At 43.2% G+C, this 17846-nt stretch overlaps 1 protein-coding gene across 6 annotated transcripts in view; it reads left to right on the forward strand.

Annotated features, from left to right (window-relative positions):
* Positions 1–17846, forward strand: part of TENM4 (teneurin transmembrane protein 4) — a 766508-nt gene that overhangs the window by 457527 nt on the left and 291135 nt on the right. For 4 of the 6 annotated variants that reach the window (XM_059722139.1, XM_019493579.2, XM_059722142.1 and 1 more), the window contains one exon: positions 3598–3807. The exons of 1 other annotated variant lie outside the window; for it this stretch is intronic. In XM_059722139.1, coding sequence (XP_059578122.1) covers positions 3598–3807 — 210 coding nt within the window. Of the gene's footprint in view, positions 1–1745; positions 1966–3597; positions 3808–17846 lie in introns of those variants that run through there. One more of the 6 variants, XM_019493583.2, reaches the window with a different exon arrangement.

The raw sequence follows: 17846 nt of genomic DNA on the forward strand, positions 1-17846 counted from the left end.
TCTTTTCCCCTTGCCATTATTTCAGTATTGGAGAAGGGTCACACTAGGAAAAATCTAGGGAACTGTAGTATCAAAAACTATTGTAAAATAGTATAAACCGTCTGACACAAACCGACAGAAGCATTGATGTTTTGCACTTGGGACCGTTGTAACTTCACATCGTCATACTCCTGCCATGTGCGCTGCCTGACTTCAGCAAAGCACCAAGAGTATGAGGTGTATTAGGATAGCCCAAGTCTTACCATTCCCATATATTTGTTAAATTTGGTCATCTTATTTGTCTCCCTTTTAATAAAGGTTTCATAAAGAATCTGGGGTTGAAAATATTATGGGCTTGTATGTTAGCTGGTCTTGGGGTTTGTGTGGCTGGAAAGTATTATCTTCTGTCAACTGGAATAGGGCCATTATGAGAGCCCAGGATAGTGAGCTAGATGGACCTGTGGTCTGACCCAAGGTGACATTTCTTATGTCATTATGGGCCTGGAGAGCTAAATTCTGAGAGAGATTTAGGAACTAGGCTTCCTGGAGACATAGATAAAGCATCTTCCAGTTTATTAAGCATCACATTAGGATTCAGGGTTTCACAAGAAATACTAGAAATGTATAGAATTCATATTAGAGTTGAACAATTTTGTGGCAAATTAGGACCATTATAGTTTATACTGGTCACCCCTGCCGCTCTAGAAGCACAACTTGTGCTGAAGGTGAATTATTATAGGGCCTCTGAGCCACAGATAAGCCATTCTGATTCCATTGATTAGAGGCCTGTGGATTAGCTAGTTCACTGCTGGGCCTGATTTGGATCGCCGCTAAACCAGAATTAATCAAGGATAACCTGAAAAGGTCAATGGAATTACACCACTATGCCTGACCTCCGCCAGAGGCCAGTTTGGGGAAGGACAAAGAAGAAAACCCATTCCCCTCACTGGCCTGATCTTTTTAAGGGGGTGTGCTCCTCTGAGTGTGATGGCCACAACTAGATCTTGCCTTTCTGTAGACGGGGTAGAAAAGGGCTAGAAAATGCTTATCTGTTTGTACGAGGCCTGCATGTCCCCCCCACTATGTGTGTTTCATAGATTCATAGATGTTAGTGTGGGAAGGAACCTCAACAGACCATTGAGTCTGACCCCCTGCCTGGGCAGGAAAGAGTGCTGGGGCCAAATGACCCCAGCCAAATGCCTATCCAGCCTCTCTTAAAGACCCCCAAGGTAGGGGAGAGCACCACCTCCCTGGGAAGCCCATGTTCCTCTCATTGCCTCAAAGAGTCAGGGATATGTGGGGTTAACTACATCCATAGGCTATCATTCCCATTTCACAGACTGTGAGATTGAAGTATGGTCAGGCTAAGTGAGGAGCTTAAGGTCACAAAGGAAAGCTGTTGCAGAGCAGTGCTCCGTTCCCAAGTCTTGGGCTAGTGCTCTAACCACTAGACACTGCTTCCCCCTCTCCTACTTCCCCCACCAAACCATTGCACATGCATAAGCCCACGTTCTTGCTGGCTAAAGAATAAATACCCCATCTTTCCCTCCAGCTGCTTTACTACCTACACAGTTATTGCAGAGGGAGATCTACAGCTTTCTGGCTCCCCTAGCAGGAAGGGTGTGTGGCTGTGAGTCCATAGACTGCATTCCAGAGATTTCGAGTTAACCATGTCTTGGAGCTGGGAGGAGGGATCTACACACAGATCAATCCAACTGAGAGCTTAATAAAATACATAGGGTTCATGGCTTCAGGCGCAGACAGCACTGAATGCAATCAAAACACTGTTGGTACATAGGAGTTTAGGCTTCTTAGCCAAGACTGACTACTTCTCAGGGGAGCCACAATTACTCGCAGCACCTCCGAGAACAGGCAGCTTCAGGTTTCATTCCTCTGCATTCTCTAGTACCTTTGCTTTGCAGTCAGCTGCGATCAGACCTTCGCGGAAAAACAATGCAGTCAAATGCTGTAGGACCCTTCTACGAGGTACGGGATCTGCATATACCAGGGAGGCAACTTCCAGAGGCAGGCACCCCGTGTCCATCATGACAAGGTCCAGTGACCAAGACTAAGGTGGGAGGAAACCAAGGGGGCAAAAGAGGCCTTTTATGTTTCTAAACCTTCTCGTGCTCAATTGTTTTGGGGTTGTGTGCTCTTTCTACCGTGTTAACTTTGTGTCTAGTAGGAAATACTGTGCAACTACGCTGTTGTAGCATTGTAGTGTTGTTGCAGCCATGATGGTCCAGGGAATACACAAGCAGCAAGATTTGTGAGGCAAAGCAATGCCTTTTATTGGTCCGGCTTTAGTTGGGATGGATGTTAGACAAGCTTTCAGGCACAAAATGCCCTTCCTCGGATCGGAGAAGGAAGCAAGTATAGTCTGAAGAAGGGCATTGGGTGCCCAAAAGCTTCTCTTAACATTTACCCCAACTATAAAGTTGGTTCAATAACAGATTTTACCTTGCCTCACAAATCTTGCTTCTCACCTATGCTGTGGCATATAATTTTGTTGTGTTCAAATAGAGGTTCTTTACAACAAAAACTTTTACTAAGCCAGACAGTTTCCTTCTGGTGATTTTTCAGCTCTGAGTAATTTTGATGGATTTTTAATGATAACTTTTTGGAAAATGTGAACGATTAATCATTGACTCTCCCAGGAAATGTTTCAAGGAAAAAAAAAACACTTTCAAATGCACTGTCCTGTATTTTAATGTATTATATGTCTGTGCTTATATTCCCCTTGTTTTTAAGTGATGTACTGCACATATTCTGACTGGAGACTTAACTGTGTGAGTAGCTTTCTTTTAGCTACTTGGGGGTTTAGGTTTGCCAGTGTTTTTCCAAAGTCTGCTTGATATCAGGCCCTGATGCTGCAGATCCTTTGCACCATGTTTTTTAGAGCTGGGACCTGAATACTTTCTATGCTCCGGATCCCATTTCCTTCGAAGTCAGCAGGAGTACACTGTATAAATACTGTCTAAGAATCCAATTTAGTGCAACGCTTCTGACTGCATCAGTGAAACTGCGCTGCCTGGATTGACTTTTTGTGCCTGCCCTGTGACTAGTTAGCTCCATTTGCTCTCTGACAGGCACTAATGCAACATTAGTGGATCTCTCTGTACCCTTTACTCATACAAGTAAGGGTTTTACTTTGAGTAAGGGCCTTTTGCTTTATAACCAGCACAGAGGACAAATTAAATGCAACCTCCAAACCAGTTTCAGATACTTTGGTAAGAAAGCATAGGAGCAAATAAATATTGTAAAGTTTTTTTTTTTCTTTTAAAATAAGCTTCGGTTTGGAGCGTGACCTTTTTTTGCTTCACGGTGCCCGTTTCAGTATATCAGCATAGGCACCGTCAGAAGCCACAGGGCTTCCAAGACGCGAACTGCACTATGCGAATATTTGAGTCTATGCATGTCTCTTAAGTCTAGCAAGACATGCCTATGCAGCGTATCTCTTCCCACACAGTGCTAATCACGCAGGCACGTTAATAAATATGTGCAGTATGTCCTGTTTGGAAAGCCCCCTCCCCTTTGTGCATGCTTTCTGTTGACTTTCCTTGTGTCCCTTATAAATTTTTATTTTTTCTGTCTGTGTTTTGTGTTTGTGGTTCACAGGTCCTCCCTTGCATTGTTCATCCGCTTCATCAACCCCTATTGAGCAGTCCCCTTCCCCTCCCCCTTCCCCACCGGCCAATGAGAGCCAGAGAAGGTTGCTAGGCAATGGTGTGGCCCAGCCAACCCAGGACTCTGACTCTGAGGAAGAGTTTGTCCCTAATTCATTCTTAGTTAAAAGTGGCTCTGGAAACCTCTGTGTCCCTGCCAATGGTGAGTTATTCTCTCTACCTACTTTACTGCTTGCTTGTCTTACAAGATGTGTGTGGGCCTGTACAATGAAGGTTTGCTTTGTCTTCTGGGCTTGAATATTAATGCACCCTTTATTGGATGACTCCTGCTTGCAATTTACTGCTAATATCTGGAAAACGATGTTGCATTGAACCTCGCTGTGTTTCCTGCGGATAGCATCCCCTTGTCTGTCTGCTAAATGAACCGTTCGTGCTTGGGTTCGAACAAGCCACCCAACGAGACGGCACCTGAGCCCGGCTCCGAAACTTTTGCTTGTGCAGCAGCGGTGCTGAAATGTCACCCGCCGCCCAGGAGAGTTTTGTTTGCTGGGTTGGGGGGGTGGGTTTCCTCCCCTTTGCTGCAGGAAAAAACAACCAAACTTGTCAAACAAAATCGGGGCCTGTCTGTAAAAGCCAATGACTTTCTTTGTCATTCCTGCTGCAGTTTCATTGCCAGGGACCGGGTGAAAATCATGCTTTACGAAATGTCTCTTTGGGTTGAATGCGAACAGGCCAGGTGGATGTATAGGCCAGGTGGATGTATCCTGGATGACGTCACGCCTGTCAGCAGCAGTTTGTTGAGCCTGATTTTATTGTTTCAGATCGGTGTAGATGTAAAAGTGTCTCAGTGGCTACATTGCAACAATGCTGATGGAAAAAAAGTAACTCCTAAAACCTCAGCCTGTGGGTTTTTAGACTAAAGACAAGTCATGGCAGTTATGTCCACACATTCCCTTCACATACACAGACCACAAATAATTATGGACCCAAATTTCTCCAGGTCCCCTTGAGAAACATCCTCCAGATATATTTAGGGCAAGAGCACAATGCTTCTAGCTTCCCCTACCTCAGTGGGAGTTGAGGGTACTCACTACCTCCCTGCTTTGAGGACCATCCCTACATAGAGCACGCTGCCTAAACAGGGGCAAGGGAAATAAAAGTTTTGTTTTACAACTCTGATTCCTCTAGACAATGAGGCATAACTAGGAAGACAAGGCTTATTGACAAGGACGTGTTAAATTCATCAAGGACGGTGTAACCTGACATAGTGCAGATACCAGCAATGAAATAACAGGGGCCACTCAACCCACAGCCATCCAGCCTGAGTGATAATTGCACACAGGTCTGATATATGAGCAAGGTAAAGCCTTTCATAGATACTTTAAAAAAAAAGGAAAGGTGGAAGAGGTTTAGAGCAGCTGGCAACAACTTAGCCCCATTTATGTTAAGTTGATAGGAAGGTTTCCTTGTAGGATATTTCAAAGTAGAGGGAGAATAGTTTGACATTTTTAAGGTATCCAGGTTGAAGCCATATTGCTCTAGAGGCAAAAGGAATCAGGACTAATAGTAGAGGTGATATCTTTTCTTAGACCGCCTAGATTTTTGCAACAAATGATTAAACCAACTAGATTTTTGCAATTAAAGAAATCTTTTTGCAAAAATCTAGTTGGTCTAATAAAAGATATCACCTCTGCCACGAGTCCTGATTCCTTTTGACATTATTTAATTTATTCCACCCCTCTTCAGTTCCCCCTCCCTTTTTTTTTTTTCTTTTTATTGCATTTGTTATGGTAAAAACAAACTTTCCTTCAGGGCTTTTAGAAGGAGAAGGTTATCTGCTCTGAATTGTCATCATAAGGAAAGCAGGGGGAAATACAATGTTGCATTCATTCAGGAACATGCATAAAATTCATTTCCCCCTCTCTCCCCCCACTCCAGCCCACTGGCGCAGTTAAGTTTGCAACCATGTGGGTGACCCTTTGGTGTTTGCTGTTGGACACCTCTTTATCTCCTCTGTATGTATTCAAAAGGAAATAATGACTGGAGAGAAAGCCAAACTAACACTTGTGGTAATTAAGATCATAATATAGGGATTTTTTTTCTCTGCTCATTTACGCACACGCACACACACACACACACACAGCCCCCAGGTAAAATGCCTGGGAGAGAGAGAGACAGAAAGACACAGAGAGATTAAAGCCCTTAATCTCTTCTTTTACTAATTAACTGAACAACAGAAAAAGCATTGTTCAGAGTCTGCAGTGGGTTGATGACATTATTGTATTATTGATGTGCTGGTGGTGAGTTAGTGAGACTTTAGGTTCTTTGGCTTTCTACTTATTTATCCTACTCCTCTTCTGGCTGCTTTCTGCAGTGGTTTGTAGACACTTTACAGTCCCCGGGGCCTTCTTTGTGTGTAAAATTCTGCAGGTTGGTAATAAATATGTCCCAGTGTGTCTGGGGTCTCATTTGCTTAGTGACTCTAGTTGTTCAATAATGAGAGGTGCAGGTAAATCCAGCACATTTGTGACCTGCTAGGATGTCACCGTCACTCGGCTATCAGCAAAAAACAAAGGTGACCTTTGAAAGCCACTCTGATTTATTTTCCATCCTATCAGTCCATAAGCCGGGAGTTCTCATGAATAAGAAGCACTGAGCATCCAGACCCATCATGTCTAAAAAAACCTAAGACTCTTCTGACCTCTGTAAATGGATTTAATTGCCTTAGTTCCATAAAGTTCTGTTTCTATGAGGCTTAGGCAGCTTAGACTTTAAATGACAAAGGCAGCTCTTTATGTCCCCTAAACAGGGAAAATTAGTAAAAGCTTATTTGGGTTAGAACGAAGTTTAATACAGTTAGAGCACTCATTCGCTGAGCATAGTAGCTGTCTCAACAGCGGGACTGCCTGAGAATGCCTTGCGAAGGATTTGTGTTGCACTTTTTAATTGATCTCTGCTAGGTTTTCTTTCCACAGCTGTGTAAACTCCGTCTGAGAGGAGTCCATCCAAAGTAAGTAACATCCAGGGAGCTGCACCGCTGTTACAAATCCCCATGTAAATCGCAAATACAATGCACATGCAACTTAAGAAATATGCTACTTTTTGAAGATACACTAGACTGGTTTTTTGCTTTCCGTTCCATTCATTCCAAACACTAGTGCTCTAGGAAAACGGTCTGCTAATATTTTAAACAAGTACTGCGAAATTAAGGAAGGAAATTAAGGAAACACCAATGTTTTCTTTCTTTTGCATTTCACTTTGCATTTCTTAATGGCATTTTCAAGATAAAAATCATACAAATTTGATAAAAATGTGTGCAGCTAGATACCAAAAATAAAAAGATTTTTCGCTGTCAAATGGACTTTTCCATTTGATCTATTGGTCCAGATTTGCAAAAGTGGCCGGTGAACTTGAATGCCTCAAGTGTCAGGTACTGAACGTGCAATATCGTAAAAGGACTTAAGTTTTAGGAGGTGCCATTACTCCTCCTTTTTCAGAAAATCAGGGCCTTCTAAAATCCATAAAATTAGGTACCCAGTGTTGATAGTTTTCCCAGGTTTGTTTTTTTTACTCATGTCTCAGTGAATAAAAACCATGCAGTCATGCTGTCTAGCAAGTAGCAAAGACAGGCAGGAGAAGTGATAACTAGAAATCAGTCTAAGTTGCTTATATGAACCATTGCTGATGTCCTCACAATCTTTAATTACTGTCACAGCTTCCCTGTGGAGCAGGGAAGTGCTGTTTATCTCCCCGGAGAGCTGAGAAGCAGGGAGATAAAGCATCAGATTTTCAAAGATAATCAGGTACCTAACTCCAACCCAAGATCTACACCTGAAAGACTTCCTATACTCCCTTGCTGCTGGACCATCTTTAAATATGTGGACCATTGTTAAGTATGTTTAAGTTTTCTTTTTTGCCATCCTGTGTCAGGCATTTGAACTAGACAATAGGAAGGTTAGATGAGGATGCAAAGGTAAAAAAGCATCTTTAAAATCAGCCTTATCTATTCAGTAACTTAGTTGAAGACCCACAGCTTTTAAAAGCACCGGTTTTTTGGCACTCAGAAGTCACAGAACTGAGCATGCACAACATTAGAAGATGCTAAAGAAAAGCAGGCCCATATCAGTGTTTAAAGACGGGCATCCCAAATTCGACTCCGGTACTCAGTGTACCCCCATGGATATGTCTGTGTACCTGAAGAAAGCCCCTACAGAAGCCACAGGTCTCGGGACAGGTATAAGTCTCCGTCTTTTGGTGGAAACTACAGGCTTGAGGTGATAGAGTCCCTTTTGAAAACCTGTGCCCAAGTGTGGTTGACTTCTTCCCATCTATTAAGTCTCTCGCACATAGTGTTCCCAGGACTGCGTCTCTTTAGCCCTTTTTTCTGCGCTAGTCCTGTTCCCTTGTTGCCAGCGAGGACGTTTCTTCACAAACGATTTAGTAGAGATCTCGTTTAGGTTGTTCAGTGTAAATTTACTTCAGTCCAAAGTGAAGCTGAGAGTCACCGTGGCACTCAGTTATTATTATGCCTTGAATCCCAGCACATGCACTCAGCATCAATAAAGCATAGGCAGTGCAAGCATGAGTTTGCAGCCATAGAGGTCAATGAAACTACACACAAGACATAAGTCTTCTCTGGTGGGAGGCTGAGGAGCTGGTGCAGCTCCCATGGGACTCTTTCCGTGGAGAATGAGCGCTTCTTTGAGGACTGGATCAAGAAGCCGTCTCCCCTTAGAGTCAATGGCAGAGGAGTTCTCCTGCAGAGGGCTATGGCCTTGCAAGGAGCTGCATGTACATATCTGCAGTTCCTATAGATTTCTGTCAAACACGGTTTTACTGTGGATCGATTTGCTCCCCATTCCCTTTCTTCTCTTTGTGCCGGGAAGTTGACAGCGACAAGTCCCCAGCACCCACCCTTTGGTTTCTTTGAACGGAGAGAATGAAGAAAGGAATAGTTTCTCATGCAACCACAAGGTTTCCTCTGCCCCGCACTTTGAATTACTCGCTCTTTCTGGGCCTGGGGAAGCATCATAGGAGGAGTTCACATTGTCTCTCCATAAGAGTAGGTTTCTCTGAAGTGTTTCTCACTGAGGTGGTAACGACCGGAAAACTTGTTTTCAGTCCCTAACTTACTTCCCCACACTTACTTTCTCTCCCTCTCTTGTCCCCTCCCTTAGAAGTAGACTTGCACCTACTTAACTGCTGCTACATCCACCTCTCCCCCCCGCCACAACACACTCCAGAATTTACCCAGGATCTCTCACACATGCAAGCTAAACAGGACAGGCTGGTAATACAGTTTGTTTTTTCTCATACCTTCAGCTGGTTAAATTGGAAATGTCAGTGGAGCAATGCCATTTTACACCAGCTGAGCAATAGTATTAGAGGTAGAAAAGGGTTACCAGTAGTAGTAGACAAAGTTCTTTGGGTAAATCCGATATCTTTTATTAGACCAACTCAGATAGTTGGGAAAAAATCTTCTTAGCAAGCTTTTGGGTATAAATACCCTTCGTCAGGGTAGTCAGGTAGTAGTAGTTGGAAATACATGTTCTCTGCTCCAAGTTGCTCACAACTTCAGATATGCCTAGGATTATAGTCCTCATTATTTCTATTTGTGTAGATCAGCAGCGTGTTGGCTGCTGTACATATCTCTAAAATGCATATAGTTTCTGTCACACAGAATTTACAGTTGTGATTCAAAGCCCATTGAAGTCAGTTAGAAGACTTATATTAACTAGTCAGCTTTGAATCGGGTCCTGTGACTACCCTTGCATACACACCCATGTGCGCAACTAGTCCTGGAGGAGTTAAATGTTCACACGTTCAAGCACAGGCTTAGGCGTTTGCAGGATCAGAGCCTAAAAGAGAGACAGAAAAATCAGAATGTGCAAGAGGGCTGAAAAATGGAATAATTAAAGCCCTTTGAAAGATAATGGTGCTTTGCGAGGACAAAGGGGGGAACTTTCAGGGATTTGAAAGGGGACTGCAGCAGAACCTTTGAGGACTTTGATATTATGGCATTAATAAATGATGTTTTTCTCATCTAATTATGAATAATGAATACAGATTATATTAAATTTTCTTTTATGTATGACTTGATGCTTTTTCACAAGGCCCAGGAAAGCCCCTTTGCCTCCTCACAGTGAGTGAACAGGAAGGATGTTCTGCTGCTAAATGCACTAAGTACGAACATGATCATTAGCCATTGCATCCCCTAGTATCTTTACATCGGGGGATCATGGTGCCTGTTGGAAATGTATATTAAACCAATCTCTCGACATCTATGTGAAATCAGCACTGCTTGTGCTTTTAGAGTATGGGAAACTGAGGAACAGGACGTCATAAGCCAAAATTTTCTTCAAGTATGAGGTCAGAGTAGGTCCAAAAAAATTACAAAAATCTGAATTTGAAATAACTTCTGGTTTCTTGATTTTTATTTTTTTTTTATAATTTTTATCAAATATTTTCTGGCAACTTCCCATTTATCCTATCACGCTTTTGTAATGGGCAATAATATTTTGAAACGATGTTATCACCTTATTCACATAGCAGAATTCCCCCCCCCAAAAAAGAAATTCATAATCTAAACAGTTATTTTATAAATGTGTTTTAAAAAAATCAGTAAAAAGGTATTTTAAACTGAACAAAGATAAAGGATAAAGATAAAACAGGGTTTGTTTGGGGTTTTTTGCAACGAAGCGATGTAAAAAGGAGGTATTTTTGACAGGAAAGAATTGTCATGCAATATATTTTGATCTGTTCGAAGGCCCCCGGCACATAGTCATTGAAAGGCACCTCGGATCTGACCTCCAGTCCCAACAATAATGCCTCCTGCCTCCTGCCACTCTACACATGCATAGCAGGTGGTGCAATTTTGGGATTAGGTACCATATCCCAATCACACCCTTTTACTTGCCCGTGCCAGGGTAGCCTTGAATCATGATCCCAGGCTCTGCCTGTGCCCCCAAGTTGAAAGCCATGTGCCCTCAATCCAGCATGACCAGGGCAATCCTCATCTAATTTTCAGCCTCAGATCCAGGACTGCACTGGAAAACCAGGCTGGAGCCAGCAATCAGGTGTTTGTCAACACCAGCCCTGGGACAGCCCTGGACAGGCCACACATTTAGTTTAAGGCACCATAGAAACAGCATTATATGTGAACATTTTTATGATTGGTTTGCCATTTTATAGCACCTTTAATCGGGTGCATGTAGGGCTCCCTTGCCATCTATGCTGCGATTAACACATAAATTGCAGCATAAGTGTAATGCATAGAGGGGGCCCTAAGTTCCTACTTGAGCCCCTCAAGTATTGTGTATCTGGCCTGAATCCCTTTGGACTAGATTTCTGAGCTTCTGAACATCTGCATCTCTTACTGTGTCCACTGAAATCACCCAAATTAGTAGATTTGTTTAGCTGCAGAGCCAGCAAGTGTCTTGCTACATGACCACTTGCCTTGACCATCAAGACCCTCCTTCTTCCTGCCAAAAGAAGAGCTTTTCTAATCATCATTGGTGGGGTGGATCAGATCATGCGTTATTCCCCTCCAGTCCTGCTGGAAAATGGAGCTGTCGTCAGGTGCTGTTCCTCCAATTCCACTCTTACTATTAGTATGAGAGGTTAGACATAGGGCAGCTGTGAGCTAGAAAGCTTTCACGGGATACTTATACTTTAGGTGGCCACTTGCCTTGGTCTTACTGAAGGCTGGCTTGTGTTTTAGGTTTGTGTAATGAGATTATTTGTTTAAACTGGCAATTGCTTGGCTTAAGTATGAACCAGCAAGTCATACACTGTGGGATTGCATCCATCACTGAAGTCAGTGTGAGGCTTTCCATTAACTTCAACAGGATTTGGATCAAGCTCTTACTGTACTAAAGCTCAAATTGGACCCAACTGAGGTCAGTCTGGCTTTAGCAAATGCCAAATGCACAGAAGGTGGTTTCCCTATAGATAATAAACGTCACTCACCACGCTCAAGAGAGCAAAGTTATAATTGTGACATTCAGCAGAAAAGAACAGCCTAGGGAGTCGCTTTTCCAGACCGGCAAGAAACCACACTGAAACAGTTAAAGCAGATTTATAGCACTGTAGTGGCGATAAAACCGTATCTGTGTGCATGCAAATTTTCATAGGAGTGGGCTCCCTCTTTAATGCAAGCCACATTGAAAAGTGTGCACAAAGGAACCCCACTCCGAGGAAAGACAACTGGAACAAATGATATGCATTCAGACTTGTTAAACTGAATTGGCAGCAGAAATACTCCTAGTAACCTGAGCATTACAACAGCACTGGTATAGTTAAGGTTATGTCAGCTTTTCCATTTGAAACCCCTGCTTTCAGAGGTGTATATCTGCAGTAAAAATTCACTGCAGGCTGAAACTTGACAAGCTGTGCAGGGTCTCATCTCAGGAGAAAAAAAAATTATTTTTACAAAATTGGAAAAGGAAAAGAAAAAAAAAGCTATTTGGCTTTAAGGTACTAGAGCACAAACAAAAATAGCAGGTCTTTGATGCCTGTGTTCAAAACTGGCTTTGTGTCTTTAAGTGTGTAACATGCAAATACGTGATGAAGTCTTTGCTCCAGAGAAGGAATTAATCTCTGCACTATTAAAGAAAATGAAGCATTTATTTATTGCCCATTTGATGCTTATTGACCGCAGAGCCTGAAGTGTTTTGATCTGTGTCGGGTCGCACTCATAAAAAGAGCGTAGGGAGATTAGCAGAGAACGAAGCTCCCAGTAGATAAGATCCCACTGGGCAGGTCTAGAAGGGCGACGAAAAGGAGGAAGTGGTTGGAGTAGAGCGGGGATGTGAAAGTTGCATCTGACTGCCACCGACTGCCTAAGTGTTCTTGGTCTAGGCACTTAACCTTTCCCTATCGTATCTGCAGCATGATGATGCAGCAAAGCAGGTGCAATTCTGGGCTCAGTCCTGTTTGCATACCAGCTTCCTGCCTGTGTAGCATGGTTAGCCTAATTGGCGTTGCCCCTGATTCATATCAGTATAAATGAGAAAAGAACCAAGATCCTATGTTACCTTGCTCCCAGTCTTGAGGTAATCAGCGGGTAAATTAATGTTTGGTAAATGCTTTGAGTTTCTTGGTTGAAAGGCATTATGGAAGTACCAGGTAAAAATGATTTATTTGACTTCATTCTGAGCCCAAGGAGGCAGAGGTCAGAGGGCTTCCTGAAGGCACTGTGGGTTGTATGCACCTTGCTGAGTCGTGACGATTATTGATATAGCTCTTCCAGACCCGCAGGGGAAAACTAGCATTTAGAATTGCAAAATGTTTGAAAATACTGTTTGGAGTTTGATGATGGCTCACTCCTGGCTGAATCATGTTTTCACGCTGCAGTTGAGCTCCCAGTTGGGAACGAATTCTGGTTTGGAAAGCTTCTTCCATTAGTGGTTTTCAAATCGCATGTCTCCATTTTAAGTGATGGCCCGGGGGCTCTGAACTGTATTTGTCAACTCTGATTTGCTAGCCACTGTGGGCCACTGATTAATTTTCAAGGAGCAAAGATCCAGGCAATTATTTTCCTTTAAAGTACCTGTTCCCTAGAACTTGAGCATTCAATAATGTGCCAGCCTCCAGAGATATCTCTTCCCCTCCTTTTTACATTTTCTGTGCTTTGCATTATCATTTGCCAGGTAAATTGTGACACACTATTAATCTCAACCCAGAGCAGTGTGTGACCCTCTTCAGCTAAAAAAATCCCCAAATAAAACCACAATATCCTTAGGTGGAAACACTGGGGCTGTATGTGGAGGGGGGCCAGGGCAGGCAACATCTTTGAGGCTGCACTTCATTGATCAAGGGGCTCCTGCCATTGCAAAGTAAGTGTTGGAATATGGACAGAAGAGATTGCTGCTCCTGGTTAGCAGATGTGAACCACACTGTACCATTTAAAGCCACTCACCAGGCATACCCAAGTGCTGCCACCATAGTGGTTTTATTCAAGAAACAAGGGAACACTCCCTCGTGTATCTAACAGCAGGACGAAGTCTTTAGGACCCATGGATAGCAGTAAAGCTGATGTGACAGACAGTTATGGCATAGAAGGAGCCTTTGATCTAGGAAGGATTTATACGAAAGACTGTCACACTTCCTTAAGAGTCAATTGGGTTAAGCCTTTGAGGACAGCAAGCCTAAGTCTGCATGCCCTACATAGGCATTCATTTTGCTGGCAGTTTGGAAAATGGCCAGCCTCGAAGGGTTAACAGTTTTGTTTGCTTGCTTTTCATTCCCATCTTTGGGTATTTACACAAAAGAGCCAAGTGTATCTGGGGTATCTGGTCTTGCCTCTTAGGTCAGTGATTATCATCAACTTAAAGTCCATACATACAGGGTCCCCGTCTCCTAATGCTTCAAGCCTGGGAATGAGAATCAGGGGACTCAGGAACCAGTCCAGTTTACTTTGTAATCTTGGGCAAGATACTTGACGGGTCTGGGCCTGGCTTCCCCACAACCACAGTGGGAATAACAACAGCTACGCTCCCCCACTTTGTAAAGCACCTTGAGACCCTCAGATAATAAGATATGAGGAGAGGCTGACAGGGCTAGGCACGTTCAGCTTGTGGAAAAGGCGCTTAAGAGAGGACATGATAGCAGTCTTCAAATACTTGAAGGGCTGCCATAAAAAGAAGGAAAGCTCCTTTTCTCTCTTGCTGCAGAAAGGAGGACATGGACCAAGGGTTTGAAGTTGCAGCACAGTAAATTTAGATTGAATACCTGAAAAAACATTTTCACTGTGAGAACAGTAAATCAGTGGAATAGACGCCTAGGGAAGTTGTGCACTCTCCATCACTCAAGGTGTTCAAGAAGAGGTTGGACAGCCACTAGTCAGGGATGATATAGGTATAGCTGTGCCTGGTTTCTACCATGGGTGTTTCCCATGCTTCTGGGCTTTGCTGGTTGCTGCTCCCACCCTGACCGTCTTCCCTTTTTCCTGTTATATGTATCAGGGTGTTTCTAAGCCTTCCCAGAGGCATTGGGGGTTGGCTACAGCCAAGGCTGGGGACTTCAACTGGTTCAGCTGGGGATTCTCCTGCTAGGAGCAAAGCCAGAGGTTTCTGGCTAGAGGGGCTTGTCTCTCTACTTTGGGTCAGGTTAATGGCCACATTTGGGGTCAGAAAGGAATTTTACTCCATGGTCAGATTGGTGCAGACTAGGGGGGTTGCCTTCCTTTGTAGCTGGGTGTGTGACCCTTTACCTGGGACCTCTTGAGCATATATTGAAATGGTTTTATAGAACCAGGACATTGGCTGTTGTGTTTTCCCTGCTTTACTTGTGGCAGGTTAGGGTGTTAGGTCAGTGTTGTATCAGGGCTGCGGGTAGAGTTTAAATTATGCTTATATAGGAGAGTTTAGATAGGGATGATCCTGTCTCAGGCAGGGGGTTGGCTTAGATGACCTCTGGAGGTCGCTTCCATCCCTACTTCTCTATGATAAAAATGCAAAGTATTATTATTATGCAGGCACAATATTCTGATAGCAAGTCCAAAGCATAGCTCCTGGAGCCTTCTTGCCAACTTTAAAAAACGTATTCATTTTTGTGTAAATTAGAGGTGCCCTAAGGTTCCTGAGGTATTGTTAACGGAGCCCCCAGCATCACAAAGTTTGGGCTCCCTTGTTGTAATGTGTCCATGAGGTCCTTTGTGGGAAGATTTCATGGGAGATCTTTTCTCTTCCCATTTTACAATTAAACCTACTAAAGAGCAGAGACGTGGAACACAAAAGAACCTGTTTAAATCATATGAGCGTGTGACAGAGATGGATGAAAGCCAGGCATTTAATACAATACATTCCCGTTTATAAAATGTCAGCTCGTGTAGACATCCCAAGGTACCAGAAACTTTGAAAGGCCTTATACAGCAACTCCCTTTGAGGCAGCATTGAAAAACAGGGAACTCTTACTTTGAGCATTTAAGCCTGATTCTGCCACCTTTACTCCTGTTTAATAGGGTCTCAGCAAGCAGTCTCACAACTAAGACTCTGCTCAGCGTAAGAAGACAAAATTGAGCTTTTGGCAGTTGCCTCCTATACAGTACATCCTCGCTTATCCGAATGGCAAGCCAGTCTCCACCGTGATGATTTGACACTATCACACATCCTGATAGTTACCAACAGTGAACAAACTGGCAGGAAGATGCAAGAGGAAGGTAGTAGCAGTGCAAGAGAAACTACATTTTATTAATCAGCGGAAGTCTGGGACCTCAGATAGCATCAGAAGGGATGGTATTAAGGTGAAAGAAAAGAAATGGCTGCACTTCTCATGGACCATGTTACACTTTCACTTATCTAAACGGACTCAGCTGGTCAAGCAGCTTTTTGGCACATGCTTTGCAAAGGGGGTTGGATAGTCAATGATATACTGTAGTTTCTAGTCAGTGCCTGGGAACTGAGTTGTAGGGCCTGTTAGACGTGGCAATCAAATAGGCAAAAGGCTGTGAACCTTGTAACCTGCTTCTCTTAACCACCTTTCTGCAAGGGGCTAGCTGGGCCTGTAACTACAGACAGGTAATACCTGTATTTTCTAAATTTCCTGTAACTTCTGGCCTGGATGTGTGCTTTTTCTTATTATTCCACAGCCCTGCAGACACAGGATCCATTCTTGCCTCTACTACGGAGTCCTTATTTAGCCTTTGGGCAAATCATTTTATCTCACGGTGCTTCATTTCCCCTGTCTTTTAAAGGGACATAGTATACAGGCAAGAACCTGTCTCTCAGGGGTTTTCAGGTGTAGTACAACAATGTTAGAAAGCCTTTTGGAGTCATCAGAAATAGAGGTGCTGCATATATGAACATGCACTTTTCTATGCACATAATTCTTATTGCTGTTGGTGGGTGTTGTGTGTGGGCACAGGCAATGAGATGAGGCTTTGTATCATCATAGGTATAATTCCCAATCATTCAGCCATGGCAGCCCTGGAATTGGACTTGGGATCCTCCTACACAAGCAGAGAATTGAGCTTTGTAACCTGGTTCAAAGAAAGTTGAGGTGGCAACACATGCCTCATTAGCACAACAGCAATGGTAGTGGGCTTGGAATCCAATAAATAAAGCAATGCGCAAAGCCTTGGAGTGCCTCATAAGCAACACACACAACTGGAAAATCAATGCTTTTGAAACATGAGGTGGCAGTGGGAAAAACACAGCGCCGAAGTGGTGTGATCAGATGATTTAGTTATAGCTATAAATCTAGCTGAGGTGTCGCAGCGGCTTGATGGGACTCAGAGAATTTCATAAGACTCTCGGCATACAGCCTTTTGCATTAATCATGTCTGGGGGCGATACGTGCATGGGGGAGGAGCATCAGTGACTTTCTAGAAAGGCTTGTGTCAGCCAATATTGGGAGTGGTAAAACAGGAGCTTAGAGATGGTTATAACCTGATGGCCAAAGTTTTCATTATACAAATACCTACTTTTTTCTAGATATTTATATGAAAAATGTCTCCCTGGACTGAAAAACGAGAGATTACCTTGGTTTCAAATTCATCTGACCCTTTTTTATAGCCCAGGCTTTATGGGGGAGTCGCACATCACACTGCCCAATCCAAAATTGTTTCCCATACAGTAGTTTTTTAAATTGTTTTTAAGCCTGGCTTTAATAATAGGACTGCTATCACCTCCTTTGGAGGCCTGTACCACAGTCTAGTATAGCTCACCCCTTCTTCTTAATAATCAGTCAGAAATGTTGAGATTATTCCTGTGTGCATTATTTTAAACAACTCCTTGCCCGTCAAAATGTAAAGGAAGCCCAGGATATGAAGGTATCACGGATATCCCTGGACTAGTACTACCAATATATTACTTTATCCGAACTATGCACATTCACCTCCCGATATCCTTCCTTATTAGCACCCCCTGATCATTTCTGCTGCTCTTGTTTTAATTATACCTTTCCTGCACATTGCTAATACTGCAGATCAGTGCAGGTTGATACTGTTTCAGATGTGCTGTGAACATCTAGGACTCCCCGGCACATGTTATACTTAAGACGTGATTAATCAGTTAATTGTGTCGTAAGTAATAACATGGCCACAGATCAATGCAGTTAATGGCGAAATAAAATAAGGAATAAGCCATAAAGTTATTAGGCATATTTTGTGTAATAACTTTGTGGCTGGTTACCATCACACCTTCAATTGCATGTGTGGCTAGGCATCAGCTGATTGGGGTTCCCAAACTTGAGTGTGTTCCTGAGCCTGGGCTCCCCCTGCACCGGCGGCATGGCGTGACT

This window comes from Alligator mississippiensis, chromosome 1 (genome assembly GCF_030867095.1).
Source record: "Alligator mississippiensis isolate rAllMis1 chromosome 1, rAllMis1, whole genome shotgun sequence".
Taxonomy (NCBI): Eukaryota; Metazoa; Chordata; order Crocodylia; family Alligatoridae; genus Alligator; species Alligator mississippiensis.